This window comes from Dipteris shenzhenensis, chromosome 17 (assembly GCF_047967505.1).
Source record: "Dipteris shenzhenensis isolate YYH24624 ecotype China chromosome 17, Dip_SZ_1.0, whole genome shotgun sequence".
NCBI lineage: Eukaryota > Viridiplantae > Streptophyta > Polypodiopsida > Gleicheniales > Dipteridaceae > Dipteris > Dipteris shenzhenensis.
The window spans coordinates 46,272,027-46,295,968 of NC_141612.1; the positions used below are offsets into that span (position 1 = coordinate 46,272,027).

At 40.3% G+C, this 23,942-nt stretch overlaps 1 protein-coding gene across 1 annotated transcript; it reads left to right on the forward strand.

Annotated features, from left to right (window-relative positions):
* Positions 1-1,748: 1,748 nt before the first annotated feature.
* LOC147892188 (protein RICE SALT SENSITIVE 3-like) lies at positions 1,749-23,475 on the forward strand. The gene is made up of 9 exons (XM_087388585.1): positions 1,749-1,870; positions 1,961-2,011; positions 2,119-2,298; positions 2,396-2,501; positions 2,654-2,695; positions 2,806-2,862; positions 2,983-3,330; positions 3,455-3,583; positions 23,212-23,475. The coding sequence occupies exons 1-9, from the start codon at positions 1,749-1,751 to the stop codon at positions 23,473-23,475; spliced, it is 1,299 nt and encodes a 432-aa protein (XP_087244711.1).
* The last annotated feature ends 467 nt before the right edge of the window (positions 23,476-23,942 follow it).

Here is a 23,942-nt window from a genome sequence, read left to right on the forward strand (position 1 = left end):
GCCACTAATTCGTTCAAGAGTGAATACCTTCAGTTAGGTAGCTAGCAAAAATACAAGTAATTATCTTTTATGCCATGCCTAGTTAGCGAGATGTGTTAATTTGTAGAGTGGAGAGCTTGACGAAGCTCCAGCTATGGCGGTCGCTGCCTTTTAGAGTGCTCTGCTCTCTAGCTTTCTGTAACCCGTTTGCTTATTAAAATTGGCAGTGTGGACTAATGGTTTTCATCATTATAACTCGAAGAATTTTTTAGTTGCCAAATTTGGCATTTTTCCCAAAAGAGGCAATTAGTCTTAGCTCGTAACCCGATTCTAAAGAAATTTTGAAGATAATCCCGAAAGAGTGTTGGCTTATATAGCACTCTTAGGAGTCAAAACTTGAGATGAATAGTTATTAGCCCTTGGTATATTCTAGAGTAGATTTGCATAGGCGCAATGTACTCTTCCAATAACCTTTTCTTGCTTATGGAATAATATGATTTTTAAAACAATGGCACTATTTTGGTTTGCATTCTTGCTCTTTCAATGGAGTAGCCACGTGTTTTTGTGGAGTTCAAATGAAGTATACACTTTCATAGTAGAACACTTGCCATGTAGTTTTTTGTGGAGTTCAAATGAAGTATACACTTTCATAGTAGAACACTTGCCATGTAGGACCCTGACAAGAAAGCGAAGTTCTTGCCATGCCTTTCCTTTAATTTGGAGGGATGTGACTAACATAGCCTTATAAAATTCCTGTATGCACAAGTTAGCCTCCGTACATAAAGCTACACCAAGTCTAGATGCTCTAGATTTGAATAGAAAAGGGTCTTCAAAAAATACTAGATAAAACCTTAAGGTCTCTATGTCGCATCCTCGGAGGACACCCAAGAGTAAGGTTTATGCATGCGAATTATGAGCCTAGAATAAAAGGAGGAACAATCCTCGAGCTCGCCCCATCTGTATATCAAGAGGGAAGTGTTGGATTTATTCAATGGTCCGTGCCTTGACTCTGCAAAGAAGATAAAAAACAGAAGCGAAATCCAAGAGAGGAGATCTGGGGAGGGATTGCAAGGGGAGACAAGCCCATCGAAGCTAGCACTGCATGAGCTGTGCAGGGCACGTTGTCCCAGCCTCCAGGAGCAAGCAGAGGGGCTTGTAAGTGGTTTTCAAAAGAGGAAGACAAACAACAGTTTGTGGGCGGTTTCCTACAAGAAGAAAACATCGTTTTTGCCCTACAAACTTGCAGAAAAGATCAAGTCATCTACAACCAGTCAGCAGAAAAATGGAGCAAACCGATTCAGTAGAAAAGATCAGCTCATCTACAACGAGTCAGCAGAAAATTGCAGCAACACGATAACTAAATATCATGCTTGATACAAGCTAGGTGTCTGTTCGCTCGCAGTTGCCACCACCAGGTGGAGGTTTGGCTTGCACGGAGGAGAATGTTGTATCTTGTTCGGACGCCTCCCATCGCCAGCTTGCTTAGAGTTCTTGAATCAAGAAATGACCCGTCTTGCAGAATTGCCTTGTTTCAAATTCTGCATCTCAAATTAAGCTCGATCCATCGAAATTCTTAGCAAGAAATTTTTTGATACTCTTACAACCTCCTTGGAAACTCACGCTCTCGGCTCTTCGCTTGCAGACTGAAGTCAGCGATGTGCTGAAAAAACGGCAAGAACGAGCTTGATTGTCGTCCACAACACCAGATCCATTTGGTGACGCTTTTGTGCCCTAGAACGTCAGATCTGAGCCGCGAACCGTTGGAAGATATGGTGTTACCAGAGAGAAGCAAGGAGGCCATGGCGATGTTGGCCTTGCACGACGCGTTGAGGAACGTGTGTGTGAATTTTGAGTGGACATACTCAGTCTTTTGGACCATACGCCCTCGGCTGTAAGTTCGTCTCTACGGTTCCAAACATGAAAACTAGCTACGTCTCTGTTCAGCTTTCATCTGACCCCTGCCCTCGTTCTGGGTCGATAGGAGATGCCGTGGTGGAACAACTTGCAAAGTTGGCGAGGAAAGCGGCAGCCTGTAAGATGAAATTTACTCGTTCTCGTAGCTGCTGGAAAATGCCATTGTAAATTCTGCCTACTGCTGAGCTGCGAATTTCTCTACTATCGTTGTGAACGGGCGTGCAGGATGCTTATGTGGGAAGATGGATACTGTCAGTTAGAGAGATGTAAGGCCTCTCCTGCGTCGAGCAGGCAGCTACGTCTACAGGATGTAGGCTGTGAGCATGAAGAGCCAGCTGATGCGGAGGACCCAATCTGGAAAGCCTTTCGCAAGATGTCGATACAGCTTTACAACTACGGCGAGGGGTAAGTGGTGATTGCATCAAGCTGGGCTATAGGTGTGTTTGTGCAAGAATGTTGTGTGAGTCACTTACAACTCGGTTGTAAGCTTAAACTTGCACAGGTTGATGGGAAAAGTTGCCTCTGATAATTGCCACAAATGGGTTTTCAAAGAGTCGTCTGACTGCGAGGGTGGCATTTCGAGCTATTGGCAGAGTTCCTTTGATGCAGTAAGTATAGAAGGAACCTACGCCTTCAGAAATCAGCGATTGGAAGGTTACTAGATTTTACTCGATTTGTTTAATTTGGATCATCAAGAATGATCGCCATTGATTTCTTTCACGTCTGTTGTTGCTCTTCCATACATGAATGATTTGTGAAGCATCCACCAGAATGGATCGACCAGTTCGCAGCAGGGATTCAGGTACAAAAAGTGAAGCGTCAATCTTTCCTCCAAATCTTTGCTCGCTCAGGTTTTCTAACATGATAATTGTTCGTTTCTTGATCGTCCTTAAAATCTAACCGTAAAACCAGACCATTGCGGTAATTCAAGCTGGCCAGGGTCTTCTTCAGCTAGGTTCGTGCAAAGTGGTGAGCTCATCGATCTACTCCTTGGAATGACTAATGCTGCTGTGATATGCATTCTATCTTCCTCCCACATGGAGCGAGCTGGCTGATACAATATGTCTAAATTTAACATTGGACATGCAGATTGCGGAGGATTTGCACTTTGTTTTACGTATGCGGCATGCATTTGAGTCACTCGACTATCCCTCTGGCCTCTTCCTGCCCCAACCCTTCGGAGGCCTGAGAAACGGAGCTCCAAGCATTTACACTGGCTTCCCTCCACCTCCATCGCCACACAGCTGGAGCCTGTGCACCTTAACTTCTTTGGAAAATAGCAGGTTTAGAGCGGGACTCTTCAAATCCGCACCATCATTTGCTGATCCGAAGCTGGGCTTCGATGCTACCAGGAAGGAAGACAAGGGCTCACTCCAAGCTTCTGCACGACACAATCTAGGTATGGAAATTCAGCAAAACAGACGAGTTGACGGCAGTGTGAGCATGCATAAAACCACGCAAGGTTCTAGAGATCATCTGCTAGCAGCCGGCTCCTGCTCCCATGCCGTAGCATCACCTGCATCCAGCAAGCTCTATCAGAGGCGTTCTCAAATTCCAACAGGGATTGCCCTTCCTCATGAATCCTGGAGATGCTCCTGCCTCCATTTCAGGCCTCGAGGCTCTTCTTGCTGAACGTTCCCCACAACAGTCAGGCATGGCGTCCCTCCATGCATCTCCTCACACAAAAATGGTATCACACCATCATCCTTAGAATCGTGTGCTGCATCCTCCCCTACAACCAGGCTACAATTAATCTTACATGAAAACGCTTTCACAAGAAACAATTATGCATTCACCTTGTCTGTTTTTAACTTTGTAAAGCATTCCGCACGCCTATCAGTGAGGCTTGACCAATGACAACCCACCTCACGGTCCTCTTGGGCACGCAAACACGCCACTCTACTGATATGAGCGTGCTTCTTTCCAAATTTGTTTCGTAAAGTTATAGATAGATCCAATTTCTTAGCTTCATTGATGATCAATGTTCAAAGCAGCTTCCAAGTTTTCCTGTTTGATGGGAAATTCCCATGAGGGCTCACCCATAGTAGTAATATTGATTTCTTCTACAAGAGCTACAATTTATATAGGGTTATTTTTATTAAGGTGAAAAATAAAAATGTTAAGTCTAGCCTATGATTGAAAACCCTTACCCACCACTTAAGAAAAGTGTATATGTCTGTGTGTACACACACACATACACACACACACACACTCGCGCACGTGCGTGCGTGCACACACACACACACACTCTCATACATGCTTTGGCCCTCCTAGTATTCACTTTTCCTCTTGCACTTTTAACTGTAACACCCCCCACCTCTACCCTTTATCTTGAAAAAAAATTTAACCCCAATTCTTTCTAATCTTTAATCCCCCTTCTATATAAATTTCACCACTTTTTTTAAATTTTAACTATTATTATTTACTTTCACCTTTTTTTCTATTTTTTCTCTTGATTTTTTTAAAATTAATATAAAACTCACTCTTTTATTTCAATAAATCCCCCTTTTTTAAAATTTATTATGAGTTTTTATTTGCATTTTTAACCGACCCACCTACTTCTATTTATTTATTTTTCTTTCAAGATTTATGGCACTTAAATTAAAATTTTAACCAACCCCCTAGTCTTACACAAAACCATTACCCTCCACATATTGAACAAATATGAAGAGAGGAGAAAAGAACAATGGAGATGAGGAGAGAGGGCACAACTAGAGAGCACACCACAAATTGAGATGGTTCCTCAACACCTTCCCTCAAGATCAACGTCAAGAAATAGGCCTTCTATCAAGATGCTAATTTTGGGGAATTGAAGAAGCTGGAGTGATCATTACATTCCATCACACCCAAAGCTTTAATGGGCAGTGGTTTGATAAAGATATCTGCAATATTCTCTTTGCTATCACAATGTTGTAGTGTGATGTCACCAAGTAACACTCTTTCTTTGATGAAGTGCTCTCTGCTGACATCAATGTGCTTTGGCTTGGAGTGATATACTAGATTGTTGGCCAATGCTTGAGCTGATTGCTTATTGTAGTATATTGTTGTTGGCTTTACTTCATTAAAGTAATCTATTTTTACAATAGTCTTTTGAGCCATATAGCCTCACATGCATATGTTGTGAGTGCCCTATATTCTACTTTTGTTGAAGACAAAGAAACAATTGGTTGCTTGTTTGAAAACCATGATATAGCACCTTTACCAAGGAAAATTGCATATCTTTATGTGGATCTTCTGGTCTCATGATCTTCTGCATAGTCACTGTCACAGTATCCATGAGATCTTGGATGACTTTCTCTATATTCTATTCTAAATTGTCTTGTATCTTTGATATATCTCAAGACTCTCTTGGCTGCATTCCAGTGAGACTTTTGGATTTGCCATAAATTGTGCAAGTGAACTTACTGCATAACAAATATCTGGTCATGTGATAGTCAGATATACAAGAGATCTGATGAGCTACCAATAGTATCTATCATTGACTGTAGGATTTTCTGAATCTTTGGTAAGTTTCAAACTATGTTCCATGGGAGTGGCTGCAATCTTGCAATCTGCCATATGAAACTTCTTCAAGAGACCTAACATATTTTTGCTAACTCATGAAGGTGCTATCTAAGTCTCTCTCAAACTCAATACCAAGACAATAGTGCATAAGTTCAAGATCTTTCATGTCAAACTCTACAAATAAGACTTGCTTTAGCTTGCCAATGAAGCTATCATTACTTCCTGCCACGATCAAATCATCTCCGTACAAAAGTGCAATAGTAATATCTTTGCCTTAACTTGTGTAGTAGAGAGTATGATCTGCATTAGAATTCATGTATCCTAGATTAGTAAAATACTTGTCGATTCTGCTGTACCAACTTGTGGGGGCTTGCTTTAAGCCATAGAGACTTTTCTTGAGATGGCAAACTTGATTCTCTTTCTCTGGTTCAACATAACCTACTGGTTGTTGCATGTAGACTTTCTCGTCTAGGTAACCATTGAAAAAAGCATTCTTGACATCTAGTTGGTACACATTCCATTTGTTGCGTATCGCTAGTGATATCAAGAATTATATGGAATCTATCTTTGCTACTAGAAAATAAGTCTCACATAATCTTGACCATATTGCTATGCAAATCCTTTTACAACTAGTCTGGCTTTGTATCTTTCAATGCTTCCATCTAGATTGTATTTCACTTTGTAAACCCATTTGTTTGCTATGGCGTTCTTACCTAGTGGAAGGTCACATAATTCCCACTTATTGTTTTTATACAAAGCTTCTATTTCTTCATTCATAGTAGTTTGCCATTGTGGCTTGTTAACTATGGCTTCGAAGTACACTGGCTCTTCTGTAGCCATGATGGTAGTCATATTTTTCAACTTGAATTGCCTTTTCTTTCTGAGCATATGTCAATCTGATTGGTGGTATGCTTTCCCTAGTAGACCATCTGAGTCGCTGCTCTTCTTGGAGTATCTCTGACAACTCTTGCTCTTCTTCATCAACCTTTGCTATCGGAGACCGAGTAATCGGTGTGTCTATCTCTTGTGTATTTGATGTTTTTCATTCTAATTCCTCATCAAAGATTACATCTCTAGAGATAATGACCTTTTGGTCAAAGGGATCATACAACTTGTATGCTTTGCTCTCTTCACTGTAGCCAACCATGATGCATATATCTAACTTTCTATGATGATTATCATGTATGTGGGTGTATTCTATGCAACCAAATATGTGGAGATGCCCAATGCATGGCTTGTATCTAGTGAAAGCTTCATAAGGTGTCATATCTTGAATTGGTTTGGTCGGAAGCCGATTAACACTACAAGATACATGTCGTTTTTCGACGGAAATACCGATCTTTTTCATAGTAAAAAGATTTTTTTTAATGGGTGCAAAGGTCGATATTTACATCACTATTAACATCAATTATGCATCGCTATCTAAGCGTTGGTATATAACAATGCTAGTAAAGATCAGTATATACCGACACTGGTAAAGCATCGATATATAACAAGCCTTAACAAAACTTTAAAAAAAATTAATGGGGCAAAACAGGGCTTCCTGCGGCCCCATTTTGCCCCACTAATGTTTATTTTTTTGCATTACAAAAGAATGTTTACAAGCAAATAGGCGAGATAAAACTCTCAAACCTTGTTTGTTACACAAAATTTCCTTTGTGAAAAGGGTAATGAAAATCGCTCAAACGAGAGACAAAGCATATACATGCCGAAGTATATACAACCTTGTTTGTTACAAAATTTCCCTTTCAAAAAGGGTGATACAAAATTGCTCAAACGAGTCGATAGACAAAAGCATATACATGCCGAAGTATATACAAACTACTACTAATACTACTACTACTACTGCTCCTCTGACTCATCGTCGTTGTCGTCATCCTGGCCCTCGTGACCTCCGCCTGATCCCTAACCCTCATCGAAGCCGTCTAAGCCAAAATCCCTTAAGACCTGCCTCCTCATCATCATCGCTCGCCTTCGTTGATGGGATGCTCGAGCTTGCACCCTAAGAGTAAAACCATATTAATTTGAAATTAGATTGCAACTTAAAGAATAAAACAATTTTAAAAGTGAGATTACAAGTTGGAGTAGACTTATACCAAGCGAGTAGCTACCACAGGCCAATTGACTACCACTCCCTGCGCCTCCATCTCAATTCATGCATAAGCATATAAGCATAAGAATATGCAAATGCATTGCTTATGAAAAGAGAGAAAAGAGGATGAAAGAGAGGGAGAAGAGAAGAAGAAGAGAGGAGATAAGAGAAGAGAGGGGAAGAGGAGGAACTAAGAGAGGGGAGGAAAAAGAGAGGAGGAGAGAGAAGGAAAAGAGAGGAAAAGAGAAAAGAGAGGGGAAAGAGAGAGGAAATAAGAAAAGAGGAGAAGAGAGCAAATGAGAGAGAAGGAAAAGAGAGAAAAAGAGAGGGAAAGAGAGTAAAAGAGAGGGGAGGAAGAGGGAGGGAAAGAGAAGGGAAAGAGGGAGGAAAATAGACGGGTCCTACACCCATCATTGCAGCTAGCACTTAAGGCGCTAGCTGCAAGCCAATGCAATCACGAAAGGAAAAATAGGAAAAGAGAGGAAGCACTTACTTACTTGGAAATGATGTGTCCTTGCACCAGATAATCCCGCTCAGAAGAGGAGGTATTTCGTGTACTGGCCCTATAAAAGAGAGGAAACATACCATTTTTTAGAAAACTAATTAGTGAAAGGAGGAGTTTGGAGAAGCAACTTTCCAAGGGGATTGGATTGAGGGGACAAAGAGAAGCCTACAAACAAGGAGAAAGCACGAAAACAATAGCTATAGCTTTCATACTTTTCTCTTTCATGATTTTGTTGTGTGTATTATTTCTTGCTTTAAAGAAAGAAAAGGAGAGGAAAGGAGGAGAGAAACTTTAGCAAAAGGAAGGGAAAGTGAAAATAGAGGAAAAGAAAGTTGAGAAATACACAAAAAAGAAGAGGCGAGTCTTCTCTCTTCCACCAAATCTCCTTTTTTGGTCCTTCAACTCTGAAAATCACACATGAAAATGAGTACATGGTCCTAGCAATGCAAGGAGAAACATGCTTCAACACTCACAAAATGAAATCTCATAGAAAAAAACTCTACATTGTTTAAGTAGGCACACCTTCTTGGAAAACGTCCTTTCACATGAGCAGTGAGGGATAAGGGTGGAGAGGGAGCACAAGTGTTGGGAGAGGGGCTGGGTAGGGGTGAGGAGTATGGGAAAGAGGTTAGAGGAAAGTGAGGTTGCCGAACATAATGAAGGAGGAGAGTTTTTTTCTTTTTTCGCAATAGAATTGTGAGGGGCGGCGACACGTGGGTTTTGGGTTTTAGCTCTTAGAGTCAGTATATATCGACGTTACTCCATCGGTATATATTGACTCTATATATCCTATAAGCATCGATATAAACCGATGGAACAGGGTATAAAGTCTATATATACCGATGGTACATGGCATAAAATCTAGCAATAGGCATAAAAGCTCATGAGTGGCTATTTTTTGGATCTTGAGTGGATTTCCTTGCATTTTGTGTTGTGATTTTAGAGGTGTGCAGATGGAAGGGATGAGTGGAAGGTCATCAGATGATGTGCCAACACCTGGGAGTGTGGAGTGGCTTACAGAGAGGTGTATTATCATTGTACTCATTGCAAACGAGAAGTACGACATCAACACCGTATTGTCATTTGCCCCTTGAGGATATATGGGGAGGAGCCCGCACCAGTATTGATAGTTGGTGGTGCTCATGGTGATGGATCATCGTCGGTAGGTCAATGCTATTTGAGTTCATCATCATTAATATTGCATGAGTTCTTTACACAAAACCTGGAGACATGATCTTATATTTACACGAAACCTTGAGACAGGATGAGGAGAGTGGTGAGGAGGCACGCATACCTTCATGTTTTGAGCAGAAGGATAGTCTACCAAATGTGCCAGATGATGACAAGGGTATGGTGGACATCATGGATTCTATTTTTAGGGGCAATACATCACATGTACACGTAATGTCCGAGTCTAAGGCCAATATGCGAGAGTTGCAATCGACACGGTTGTACGAGGGTGCTGGGATGTCAAAACTACGGGCTTGTCTCTCAATCTTGAATCTGCAAGCAAAGTATGGGTGGTCCGATACAAGTGTCTCGACCTTAATGAGGTTAGTTTCTGCATTAATTTATCTCATAATTTGGATCTTGATTGTTTTGAGAAGGTTTCTCATTATTCGAAGCCTATGTATATTTGAATTGTGATAGGTTGCTCTAGAAGATGTCGCCTGCACCAAATACCATGCCCACATCAAGACATGAAGTGAACAAGATGCTGACAATGGTGGGTATGGATTATGATACCATCCATGCTTATCGTAATGATTGTATTCTCTTTCTTCGTTGAGCATGGAGAGTTGGCTAGTTGTTTGAAGTGTGGGGAGAAATGATAGATGACTTGCAGGGTGAGCAGATCCCAGTAAAGGTCTTGAGACACTTTCCCATCATTGCTAGAATACAGCACATGTTCCTATGCACATCCATAGCAGAGTTGATGACTTGGCATGCTACACATCGGTCCACTGATGACACATTGAGGATTCCTATAGATTGTGCTGCTTGGAAGCACATAGACAAGACTTTGCGAGGGATTCATGTAGCTTACATCTTGGGCTTGCCATGGATGGTGTGAACCATTTTGGGTTACGCTCAACATCTTGGTTGACATGGCCTATAGTCTTGGTGAATTACAATATCCCACCATGGCTAACAATAAATAAGGGACACCTCATGCTTGCATTGCTTATGCAAGGGAAGTACAAGGCAAAAAATATGGACATGTAAATGGCACTGTTGATAGAGGAGTTGCAGATCTTATGGAGATGAGTGTGGGTCTTTGATATTTCTAGAGCTCATAGACATACCAATGACATTTTGGTCAGAATGATACTTTTATGGCTCTCTTTCTAGCTCATGTCTGATACTAACACATTCATGCACGCATGCAGGATTTGCAATAAGTGGGTACCATGCTTGTCCTATTTGTGGAAAGGGTTTGAGTGTGCTTGCATGACACTCTAAACATATGAGGAAAACGGTTTATGAAGGTCATGCTTGATACCTTCTGCTGGACCATCTCGTGCATGCAGGCTAGCTTGATCCACCACCACCATATTTGAAAGCAAGTGACTAGATTCAGGCTTGGAGGGTGAATGGAGAGGAGCCTCATCCTAGTATGAAGAGGCTATCCATATTTCACGAGCTTCCTTATTGGGGTTGGTTACAAATCAATCATCTCTTGGATCCCATGAATATCTTCAAGAATGTGGGGGCTACTATTTGGGCACACTTGGTTGGTGAGAAAAACTCGAGAGGAGTGTAAGAAGACTTGCGTGCTATAAATAGGATGCCTCATTTGCAGCCCCAAGTGCATGTTCGTAAAGTTATTCTCCTAAAAGCAACATGTATTCTCTCCAAGAGAGAGGAGGCAGTGGTCAAGGCAAACATTGTCTCTTTTCGAACACCGATAGGGTACATGCGTTGCTTGAAAGGAGCATTTTCAAAGGACAATAAGCTTAGTGGGCTCAAGTTTAGGCTCAAGTCTGGGCTCAAGTCCGATGATTGGCACAAGGTCTTGTAGGTATTCTAAGCTGTAAGATTGGTGTACCGATAATCATGATGCATTAGTGTAATTATGATTATGTTATATTATTGACATGACTTCTTTGTTACTTGGATAGTTCATCCCCCCAATTATAGTGAAAGAGTGTTTACAAGAAGATGTTAAAAATGCTATATTCAAGATCAGTGGTATTGAGCTATGCTTACTATCAACTCACATTGATTGCATTTTCTTTAATTAATTTAAGTTGAATAATCTGTAGACTAATTAAGAATCTTACATGGGCACATGAAATAAGTTGATATCTCAAAAAGAGATCTCCATATCGAGCATCAAGAAGGCTAGGATGGACTCCACTGAAGCCGTATGCTTGCTTGAGAAGCATTTTCCCTCGAGCATTATGATAACTCAAGTGCACTTGCTTGTGCACATAGTTGATGAGGTGGCCATTACACGTATAGTTCATAGTCGGTGGATGTTTTTTCTCGAGCGGTTTATGAAAAATTTGAAGGGATTTATAAGGCAGCGAGCAAGACCGGAAGCAAGCATGGCAGAGGGATGGTTTGTGCAAGAGTCATTAGTATATATCACGAAGTTTCTTGCATCCATGGATCCCGATATGCCGCAGGCTTGGCATAACAAGGATGATGATCGCATCATTAGTGAGGTTCCCCAAGGAAAAGGGATTGAAAGAAAGATGAGTGAAGAGTAAATGGAGAAATGAACAATAAATTTGTTATCCTTAATAGCAAGGAGATGCAGAAGTGGATTGAGAGATATGAAGCGGCCAAAGAAGAAAGAATAAATGCAAGTATGAGATTTAGAGTCATGCATAGGCAAGCGCAACTATATCCATAGGATCGTGCCCTTCTCTCCACTCACATGTCACTTGATTGGCTACAACTATTTCTACGTAAAGCTGAACATGATGGAGAGACAATAAACGAGTGCGAGCGAGAGTTATTGTTTGGATTTATGATGCGTGTAAGTTTCTTACCTCTTGACAGAATTAAGTTATTTGTGGCAATATATGCTATAAAATAGATGCATCCTCATTGTTTTAACGATGCTCTTTTGTAGTACAAAAAGCACAATGCATTATGGTCATATGGATGACATTTTTGCGTGGAATGCATCGATTCAAAGAGAGTCACATATGATTGTGGAGTCATGGCTAACTTCACACAAGATAGCCGAGCAAGTGCTTCATATATCAATCTTCTTTCCTCACAGTTAGATTATTGTGGGACCATACACAAAATCTATGAAATTGATTTCAAGCGGTTTAGTATTTTCATTCTTAATGTAAAATGGTTTATAACTATTTACAATGGTCTCCATGCTACAGTGAGCAAAGACAGTTGTGGTTTCTTTACAATAGACTCCACCAAATTCTGGACCGATGAAAGTGATACTTTTGTTCTTCCCGAGCACCCTAAACTCTAAATCCTAAACCCTAAATCTTAAATCCTAAACCCTAAACCCTAAACCCTAACCCTAAAATACAACCAAAATTTAATGAAATTTTGTAATTTGTGCAACAGGTTGGATATATCCCCCAACCTATTGCTTGAGCAACAGGTTGGGGCATATATCCAACCTGTTGCACAAATCAAGAATTTTTCTTATTTGTGCAACAATTTGATATATCGAGCAACAGGTTCGATATACCCCCAACCTGTACCCCAACCGAGGCCTGTTGTTGGATATATCCCCCAACCTGTTGCATCCAATCTGTTGCACAAATCAAGAAAATTCTCGATTTGTGCAACAGGTTGGATATACCCCCCAACCTGTTGCTTGAGCAACAGGTTGGGGGAGTATATCCAACCTGTTACACAAATCAAGAAAATTCCTTGACTTTTGCAATAGGTTGAGTGCACCATTAACCTATTCCACTTGCAACAGTTTGGGGGATATATCAAACCTATTGCACAAATTGAAAAAAATCATTAAATTTTGATTGTATTTTAGGGTTAGGATTTAGGGTTTAGTATTTAGGGTTAAGGATTTAGGGCTTAGTATTTAAGATTTAGTGTTTAGGGTTTTGGGTTTATGATTATGTTTTTAGGGTTTAGGGTTTAGGATTTAGGGTTTAGGGTTTAGGGTTTAGAATCTAGAGTTAAGGGTTTAGGATTTAGCATATAGGGTTTATGATTATTGTTTAGGGTTTAGGATTTAGGATTTAGGTTTTAGGGTTTAGGGTTTAGTATATAAGATCATGAGCTTAGAGTCTAGAATCTAGGGTTTAGAATTGAAAATTAGGTTTTAGAATTTAAGTTATAGGGGTTAGGGTTTAAGGTTTAGGGTTTAGGGATTATAACTGTTATATAAGTTTAAGAGCTTAGACTGTATAACCTAAGATTTAGGGAACTTTAGGATTTAAGATTTAGGGTGTAAGATTTAAGGTATATAGACTATATAAAATATGCATTCCAAAGTATTTAGTTTAGATATATATAGACTATATGTTATATGCTTTCCAAAGTGTTTTGTTTATAGGTACGATCCTTTGCAAAGGCTTCACTTTAAGTAAGTATAAGTCTACCTAGTCAAAGTATCCTACTGATTAGGGACAAGCACATAGGCTAAAAGCACACCGATTCATATTTTCTTACATTCATGCTGCATGGTGTATTAGAAGGTATGATCCTTTGCAAAGGCTTTACTTTAAGTAATTATAAGTCTACCTAGTCAAAGTATCCTACTGATTAGGGACAAGTACATAGGCTAAAAGCACACCGATTCATATTTTCTTATATTCATGCTGCATGGTGTATCAAAAGAAATGAAAAAGTATGTGATAAGAAATATTCAAAAGAAATATGTATTCCATATCATGGATACCATGGATATCTGGTGGTTGCTAAAGTAAAAAAATGATATGGATGCAATGATACTATAGTTTTGTGCAAAGCCTTAAACAAAGTTTAAGGCTTTTGCAAAGTATCACATAGTAACATAGATAAGTAAGTATGCTAAACCTCTTCTAGATTCTATGGTTTTAAATACCTACCTTACAAATACATTATCTAATTTTTCATTCTTCGACTAACTAACAAGTATTATACACATGGAAGAAAAGCATACATGCTAAAAGTAAGTGTGTAAATTTTAATATTTTCTTATTTTTTAAATTAATTCAATTCTTTGATTGACTACTTTTTAAAATTGAAAGGTTATTAGTATATAATCTACATCATTTTAAATGTTATTAATGTATAATATTAATAATTTATATATTTATTTAAATTTATATAATAATTAATTTATATTTATATTAGTTTTTAAGTTAATAATGTATAGAATAGCAATATATTCACTAATTCTTCATTGTTTTAAGAATAAGTATTATATAAAGCACATATGCTAGAAGACCTCTCTTTCAAGTTATATTTTTTTAATTAATGTATCTATATATTTATTTATATAATAATTACATAATATTTATATTAATTTATAGATTAATAATATATATTTTTAGCAAAATTATATTTTAACATTAGTTAATAAAAATTTATTATATTATGGAGTAAAAATATTATAAATGGATTTCTTATATTAATAAAGTGTCGTGAGAAGAGTTTTTGGAAAAGATTTATGATTAAATTTTGTTTTGAAGTTGTTGCGTACGCAATAGCTAGGGAGGTTTGAGTGGTTTTGAGGTTGAGAGAGAAATTTGTAATAAAGTGTCGTGAGAAGAGTTTTTTGCAGAGATTTATGATTAAATTTTGTTTTGAAGTTGTTGCGTACGCAATAGGTAGGGAGGTTTGAGTGGTTTTGAGGTTGAGAGAGAAATTTGTAATAGATTGTTTTTTTTTTTAGAGGAGTGTTTTGGAGAGATTTATGATTAAATTTTGTTTTGAAGTTGTTGCGTACGCAATAGGTAGGGAGGTTTGAGTGGTTTTGAGGTTGAGAGAGAAATTTGTAATAGATTGTTTTTTTTTAATTGAGGAGTTTTTTGGAGAGATTTATGATTAAATTTTGTTTTTAAGTTGTTGCGTACGCTATTTAGGTAGGGTTTGAGTGGTTTTAAGGTTGAGAGAGAAATTTGTAATAGATTGTTTTTTTTTTATTGAGGAGTTTTTTGGAGAGATTTATGATTAAATTTTGTTTTGAAGTTGTTGCATATGCAATAGGTAGGGAGGTTTGAGTGGTTTTGAGATTGAGAGAGAAATTGACAAAACAGATAGTGAATTAGTCCTTGCATGTGCGACAATTAGAAGCCACGTGTTTTCTGGTTCGGTCGACGGAAAAAAAAAGCAAAAGGATCGTTTGTGGTCACGTAACTAGCCCGTAGGCTGAGATAGATTCCGAATAGAGAGTAATGCTTTGGCAGAAGAAGCAAAAGATCGTATCACTTGGTATCTAGGGAGATGGGGCTTGTTGGAGTTAGTGAGAGAAGGAGAATGGACCTTCATGTGAATTTTTGGATTTTGATTTCTCTGAGAGCTCTCACGCTCTAGCGAGGATTTGGCTGGGAGGAAATTCTGTGGTGCTACTCCCATGATTCTGTTGTAGTAGTAGGAAGCTTGTTTCATTTGAATAATACCCCCCCCCACCCCACCTGTTACGCATGCAACAGGTGGGGTGGGGGGGGTTAATAATACCCCCCCCACCCTCCCGTCGGGGAAGGGGGAGGGGAGGCAGGGAGGGCACGGGGAAGGGGGAGCGGAGGCGGGGAAGGGGGAGGGGAGGCGCGAGGAAGGGGGAGGGGGAGGGGAGGCAGGGAAGGGGGAGGGGAGGCGGGAGGGCGCGGGGACAGGAGGGAGGGGGGCTTAACCCCCCCCCCAACCTATTGCACACGCAACAAGTGGGGTGGGGGGGGTATTATTTACCCCCCCCACCCCACCTGTTGCACAACAGGTGGGGTGGGGGGGGGGGGGGCGAGGCGGGGAAGGGGGAGGGGAGGCGAGAGGGCGAGGGGACGAGAGGAGGGAGGGGGAGGGTTAAACCCCCTGTTGCGCATGCAACAGGTGGGGGTAAACCCCCCCTCCCTCCTCTCCTCCTGCCCTCTCGCCCCCTCCCTGCCCTCCCTTCCCCGCCTCCCCTCTCCCTTCCCTGGCCGTTAACCCCCCCTCCCTCCTCTCCTCCCACCCTCCCGTTGCCCCCTCCCCCTTCCCCGCCTCCCCTCCCGTCGGTCCCCTCCCTTCCTCCCTCTGCTCCCTTCCCCTGTCCTCCCGCTTCCCCCCCTCTTCTCCCTCTTTTTTAAGGCGGGGAGCGGTGAGGAGGATGGGAGGGGAGGGAGGAGGGAGAGGAGAGGGCAGTCGGGAGGGAGGAGGCAGGCGGGGAGGCGAGAGGGAGGAGGAGAGGAGGTAGGCGGGGAGGCGAGAGGGAGGAGGGAGAGGAGGCAGGCAAGGAGGCGAGAGGGTGGGGAGGGCGCAGATGGGAGGGGGAGGTAGGAGGGAGGGAAGGGGGTCGACGGGAGGGCATATACGGGAGGAGGAGGCAAAAAAAGAGGAAGGGAGAGGCGGGATGGGGGAGGTGGGACGAGAGGAGGGGCTTAACCCCCAACCTATTGCGCACGCAACAGGTTGGGGGTTAATCCCTCCCCTATCCTAAGCCCCCAAAGGGCTTTAAATTTTTATATTATTTTTAAAGACAAAAAAATTAATTTAATTTAATTTAAAGAAGGAAAAAAAAGACGAAAAAATTTAATTAACTTAATTTATTTTAAAAAAATAAAAAAAGTTAAAATAAATAAAACTTAAAAATTTTTAAAAAATTAAATTAAATTTTAAATATAAAAATAAATTAATTAAAAAAAAGATTTAAAAAATAAATTAATTTATTTTATTTTAAAAATTAAAAAAAATAATATTTAATTAGAAATTTATTTAATATTTTGAATTTGAAAATCATTGTAATTCTCATTTTTTATTTTTGATTGTTTTTCAGAAAACTATGGCTTCCAGTTTTGGTTCCAAGGTGTCTTTCAAATACCTTGAACATGCTTGGTATTTGATAAAGCGCAAATCAAAGTATTTTTTGGTGATCAGTGCAGAGAATGTGTCAAGCGTGAAATATTCTCCAGAGGCAGTAAGAAATGGTGGCATGGTCTCAAACATCAACATTAAAGAAAACAATTTGATAGAAGTTGTGTGCAAAGGAAAGAATGATGAGGTGGTTTACAAGTTACGAGTTATGCACAAGCACTTCTTGAAGCCCTTACCAGATTCAATTGAGGGATCCCAAGAATTACTTAGTGCCTTATAAGCATTGAAGAAAATGTGGGATGCATTTTCAAGTGGTGGTGTTGTATCTTCAGCAATAGTAAGTGCAGCAGTAAGTACGCCATCTATAACATGTAACCCTCAAGTTGTACTACCAATATCTGCGGTGATAACTACGGTAACTCCGGCAAGAGTAACTACAATATCTGCGGCAATAACTACAATATCTCCAACTGTACCTACACCATCGACTGCTGCAACTATAGGAACAAGAAGGAGTGATCGTGGAGCAGATTCAAGTTCTACAGCTATTCCCAAAAAGAGAGCAAAAATAACTCCTACTCCACGTGCAGATTGTTCAAGTGTAGGTTATTTAAAACCAGGCGAAAAATTGGATAGCGATGAACAGGAGGATCCGCAAGAAGAAGATACAAGTCTCGAAGACTTTTCTATAAGTGTGGCAGACTTACATCCTCCAGAGGATGAGGGGTACATTTGGGGATTTTCACAATTCAGCATGGCCACAATGCTTATTGATCGAGCTTCGTTGTTCACAAATCAAAGAAAGCTAGATAAGACATCTGCACGCAAATTGTATGAAGACATGAGGAAAACAAGAACTCCAGTTGCCACTAATATCACTCTTCGTCCTATGGCGTTTAAGAGACTTCAAGAAGATGATCCTACATTGCTTGATGTCACATTTCAAAAGCGCGTGGACTTTCTTGATGCTTTTGAGAACTTTAGAATGAGTGACTTTGTTCATGGAGAGGCTTTGTACCAAAGCTGATATGGGATTGACATCGAGAAGAGATACATGCTGGCAAAGAATAGATTCTTGGAAAGATGGAGGTTTGAGCCCATTGATGGGGAACACTTTTGTGAAGCTTGCAGGATCGCCCTTGACGAGGGAAGAAAAGGAAACTTGCCACAGATTGAGTGGATGGAAAAGTTTCAATAGGTCATTTGTCATACATGCATATTTAACGATGACTCGAAGTACATTCTAGAATCAGAAAGGCTGAATTCTGCTCCATTTAGGTTGAAAAAAAGCTCTTCTCTTTCTGAGATCTTGATAAAGGCAAGGGAGTTATGGATGGGTTGTGGAAGGCCACAAACAGTGAAGGGCAGGAGACCTACATTTGGGTACACATGGCAAAGAGGACTCGGTTCTATAGATGCTTGAAAGGTGTTGTAAGCAATATGCAAGGCATACCAAGTAATAAGGTTGAGGCAAAGGATTTGAACACCACCGTTGCAAGATACAGGGATGTTACTTGCATTGTCTTCCACGAGGACTCAGTGTTTCAGAGCATGGTGGATGTTTGCCAAGCATATGAAACAGGGAAGATATCCTTTGAGGCACTAGAGCACACTGCAACTCAGAGGAAAGAAATAAAGAAACCGATGTCTATTGTTTGGTGGAGAACATTAAGGTTTGTTCCAGATGCAATAACAGAAGAAGTATGCAAGAAGATCCTAAGTGGTGACTGCTTCTTTGGAAAGAAGAGCAAGCATAGCAACTTAGATGAAGTGGTCACCCGAATGATTCAAAGTGAGGCTGCTCTCTCGACACTATTATTTTTATTGAAATCTGATGATGAGTTAGTTGGCAAGTCAATTGATGTGGATAAGAAGAAATCACTTAGCCTAGGTCAACTCCTTGATAAGACATGGGCTAGAAAGTGGTTGGCTTCAATGGATGCAGATGCCACACCAACAAAGGATCTAAGAGCTAAAATGCCAAAGGTTGTTGAGACAGAATATATGGACATCAAGAAAAAGGCCTTGCAGTCCACTGCCCAAGGTAGAGCAATTGGTGGTTTAGATGATGGTCCTCCATTTAGCTTCTTCTATGATATCCTGCTATCAAAGAATGATACAAAATTTGCACACATCAATGGCATTGATACAGAGCATTTCATAACAATGAGCGGTCATGCTTGGGAGAAGCCATGCGTATTTTTCATAGATGAATTGACCTTACAGTGTCACGGATAGTTGAACTTGTGTGGTTTATCGTAGAAGGTCCTATGGCAGATAAGAAAAGATCAACGTTGGTCCTGTTCATGACAAAATCACAAAGGGATGCCTTGTATGCAAGTTTGACATCTGCATTTGGGTATTTACTTTCAAAAGTATACCATGGTATAGTCCTATGTAATCATATGACTATCTTGGAAGGCATTGCCATTCAAGTCTTGCAGCCTTTCTTGATGTGCTTCTTATCCACCAGGGGTGGTGGCAATCTAATCAAAATTCCTTTAAGGACTCTCGAGCTTCATTACTTTGAGGACAATAAGGTTAAGCTTGATACATCAATGGTGGATTACAGAAAGCCAATGGATCATGATGTGATACTAGAGATGACAAAGAATTTAATGAATGATGGGTGGGAAGTAGCATTGTATCAAATGGGTTTTGCTGCTGAGAAATTGCTATGCCAAGGTAGAAATGTAAATGTCATTGATACCCCCCATCAAATTGAGTTCTTTGACAACAGTTGCACTACCTTCTTTGAAGAGGAAAATGTCAAAGAAGACGGTAGTGAGAAAAATGTCAAAGACAAGGGTAGTGAGTCTGAGGGTGATGATTCTAGCTCAGGTGATGATGAGGATGAAAGCTCTGCATCCGATGACTTATGCCAAGAAGAAATCTGCACAAAGAATAAGGGTGATCAATTGTCAACTAGAGTCAAGGAGGTTCCACTCATCATACAGGAAGGCTTGCGGCAGCAAGAAGTAGTAGTACATCATGTCACAGGAAAAGGTAAGGCTAAAGAGGTGGAAGCACTTCCCTTGAAATTAAAAGTGAGGAAGGCACCCTTGATCTTGGGCAAAGGACATGCAAGTGGGTCAAGCAAGGAAGCCTTACTCAAAGAAGGTATGGACGAGGCAAAGCATGACCAGGAGGAGTTACCAAGAGGCATAGATGGTTCTTCAACCATGATCTTACAGACTCCAGAGCAGCCTATTAGTCAGGAACCTAGTAGCCAGGTCCCTACTCACCAAGAACTTGGTCATGAGACTCTAGAGCAGCCTACTAGTCAGGTGCTTGGAATTGAAGGGCAAACTACTGAGGACCTTGCTATTGAGACTCCAGTCTTAGGGTAGCCTATTAGTCAGGACCCTGGTAGTCAAGGGCCTGGCATTGAGGACATTGGTACTGAGTAACATGATGGCTGACGGCTTTGTAATCACAAGTTTTGAACTTCTATGTAAAGCGAATATCTAATAAAAAGTTTACTACTTTTTTTATTTCTTTACTCTCATTATTGTGTATAAAGATTGTTTATGAGGCCCATTTTATACTTAATGGTGTATTTTAAACTTTATGTCAAATGTATTTTTATAGTTAAGGGTGTTTTTTAATACCAAGTGAGGTGTATATGTACACCACTTACACATAAAAGGATTTATCTACACTACCTTTCTAAGGGGTTTATGTACACCACCTTTCTAAAAGAAATGGTCATAAAGGTGTGTGCATACCACTTATACATAAAGGTGTTTATTTACACCACCTTTCTAAGAGAATTGGTCATTTATTATTGGTCATCTATTGATGTTCTTAGGTGATAGTAGCTCAATTCACAAGAAGTTATGAAGATGTTTATGTAGACCACCTTTGTAAGAGATTTGGTTATGCATTGATGTTCTTAGTACTTAATCATTTAATCTTTTGTTTTGAGTTGTCAAATCTAGTTCAAAAAACAACATTACTAGTATATTCAAAATTTTCGGATTGTTTTTTAGCCCATTTCTCAAATTGGACTTTACACAAGTCCAAAAATTTTAAATAGTGTGTTCTTGCCCTGTGTTCTTGCCCACTGGAGGTTTGTAAAATGCATTGTGTGAGAGATCACATGTCGAAAAATGCTATACATAGTTCTATTTAGGCTCTCCCTTCAGCTTGGGCTGGATCAGTGTTTCCATCTGGCCCACTAGCCATCTTGTTCATATGGACCAGGCCACTAGCTGTTGCCTTTCCTACAGCCCCTTTCTCCTTTATATTTTTTCTTCAAGTACAAGCCTACGATGCCTGCCATTTAGACGTCCAGAGTGTAAGATTCTCCTCTCCATTGATAGTCAAGGTGACATCGTTTGTCTTTGCATATATTCCCCATTGCCTGATAGGGTCTCCCAACACTCGAGGGAAATATTTCTCAACTATAAATTTAACATTTGACCGTTCATGTACAGAAGGTCAAATACTCGGGTTTGCATTTGATCTTGTAAATATTTTGACGTTGCTCGATCCTACCAAGTGTTTAATAGTTAACTGACGGGACAAGCATTAGAACCTCAGTCTTCAATTGGGCTTCCTCTTGCTCTTGTGTTCATCAAGGGTGGGTGTGTGGTGATGTAATGCATGCAACAATCATTTTGTAAGTGATAAAACTACTTCAAAATAAAGAGCACATGAATTACACATGCAATGCTAATGTAAATTAAGCCACTCACAAATGACGGGCAACACAATTGACTGTCATCTTCCAAAATAACTTTCATAGAAATTCTGATCCATAGAATAATAAACTACTAAATACAGTTTCCTTTCTAAAACAATGGAACATTATGTCAAGAACCACATAAATATCCACTATAATAATGAAAAGTATTCGTTCAAATGTATGAGGAATTTCATAAAGTCACTATTGAGTGTCAACCTATCTGCTAGTGGAGGCTAGAACAGGAAACATGTAATAGCATCACATAACCAAGATGATCTAGATTAGATTTTGAAACACACATCTGGTTGGGAAAGGTTGTTATTAGGATGAACCGAGCAGAAAAAGCGAGCCATCATCTGAATAAAACCCGACTCTATTGACATCTATGTACATAAATAATACATAAATAGATATGATATATAAGAAGATTGAAGCAAGGCGAACCAACTGGTAGATACATAAATAGATATGATATATAAGAAGATTGAAGCAAGCGAACCAACTGGTAGATACGAGCTATCACCCAGCTTCAATCTTTATTATGCTCTTACACACGTTAGTCGAGGCAAAGCGATTCCGACCAACGGAAGTGGGTCATCTCCTAGCCTGACTGATACACAAACATGCATCTCTCTCTCTCTCTCTCTCTCTCTCTCTCTCTCTCTCTCTCTCTCTCTCTCTCTCTGTCACTTTCCCTCTCTATCATTTTACATTCAGCCACAACGAGATGATTCAGACTAGCCGAGGTGGGCCATCACCTGGCTCGATTGACTGACACTAAAAGAAGGAAACTCACTAATAGACGGATGGATGGAAGCTCTATACTTTTTGAAAGAGATAGCTATAGACAATTCGTGTGGAAAGAATACGGGGATGAGACCCTTCTATAACATATCATAGAGATACTGTGCGGTACCTCGACCGACCATGCGGTATCTCAATAGCCATGATTGGAAACCCTAGAAAATGGGATGGTCCTTGATGTGACATGTGGTGCCCTAAAAGACACCACGTGGTATGATGCCACACCCTACGATGTGCTAAATGCTGCATGGTGTGATGTTATACCATGCGGTACGAGAAAGGAAACTGTGCGCCAGGTGACCTTTGACCGGTGGAAAAGAACGTGTTTTTTTGAGTTTAGGGCATCACGATGCAATTTTTAAATAAAAAAGTACATTATTTATTTTTTATGAAGTTTTTAAATCCTTGGAGAGAAGGATTCCCTCCCCAAGGTCATTATATGAATCTTATATAGAGAATGCAGATGCTAACGAGATGGAACTCGTAACTATTACACATTTGGGCATGTGCTAGATGATTTTTTTGATGCAATGGATGCAGGGATGTGGTATAGAAGAAAAAGATGCAAGGTAAGGTAGTGATATGGTTGAGCTTATATCAAATAGGAGAGTCCCTAAAGGATGACAAAGTCCCCCACCAATTGGTATATGGATTGATGGAGGAGGAGCCTTGACCCGCGACTTTTTCAGGTAGACAAAAACCTTTGATCAAGAAGACTGGCTTGAAGCGGATCCCCATGAGGAAAGGGCATACTATTTGATGGATAACACGTCTGGGAAACAGGTAGAGTATGCAAATTATGAAAATTATGATGATTATGATGATTATGCAAATTATGATGATTATGACATTTTTTATACCCAAGCGGGTCAGATTGAGGAAGACAATACTAGTGTTAAGCTTGTTGATCTCGTGGAATTTCTCAACAAGGAGCCTCAAGGGATCGAGGAAGAGGGGGAGGCTCTTGAGGAGGGTGATATTTTACCTCTTCCTTGGCTAGGCCTTGCAGAAGAGACTAGAGTGGCCAATGAAAGTGAGGCATCCTAAGTTAATTGAGGAGGAGGACAGTGCTACTCGTGTGTTCTTGGCAGAACACTTGAAGCTTCCAGGGGAAGGACCCTTTAAAGGAGTAGACAGAGGAAGAAATTCTAGCAGAAGCGATTCGATTGTACCTGATGGATAGAGCCCCTAAAAAGGAAAAACTACTCAAGTTTTATACAGCTTTTGAGGGGTCACCAGGCTTCCCACTAGTGATTCTGGTGACCCTAAATCCCTAGACCTTATGGAGGGCGACCCCTACAAATTTGCAGAGGAGCTAGCAGAATGCGTAACCAAGCTAAAAAACACTCCCCAAACTACACAAAGATACTAGTCCTTAATGAGGAAGCTACAGACATATTTAGGGTGTGCTACATGCTATTCTGCCTGTTCAATGGGACTACCTGCTACTACTAGAGAAGGTGCCTGGTGCAATAGCTTTCTGACACCTCCTACAAGGCCTCGGCAGGATATCC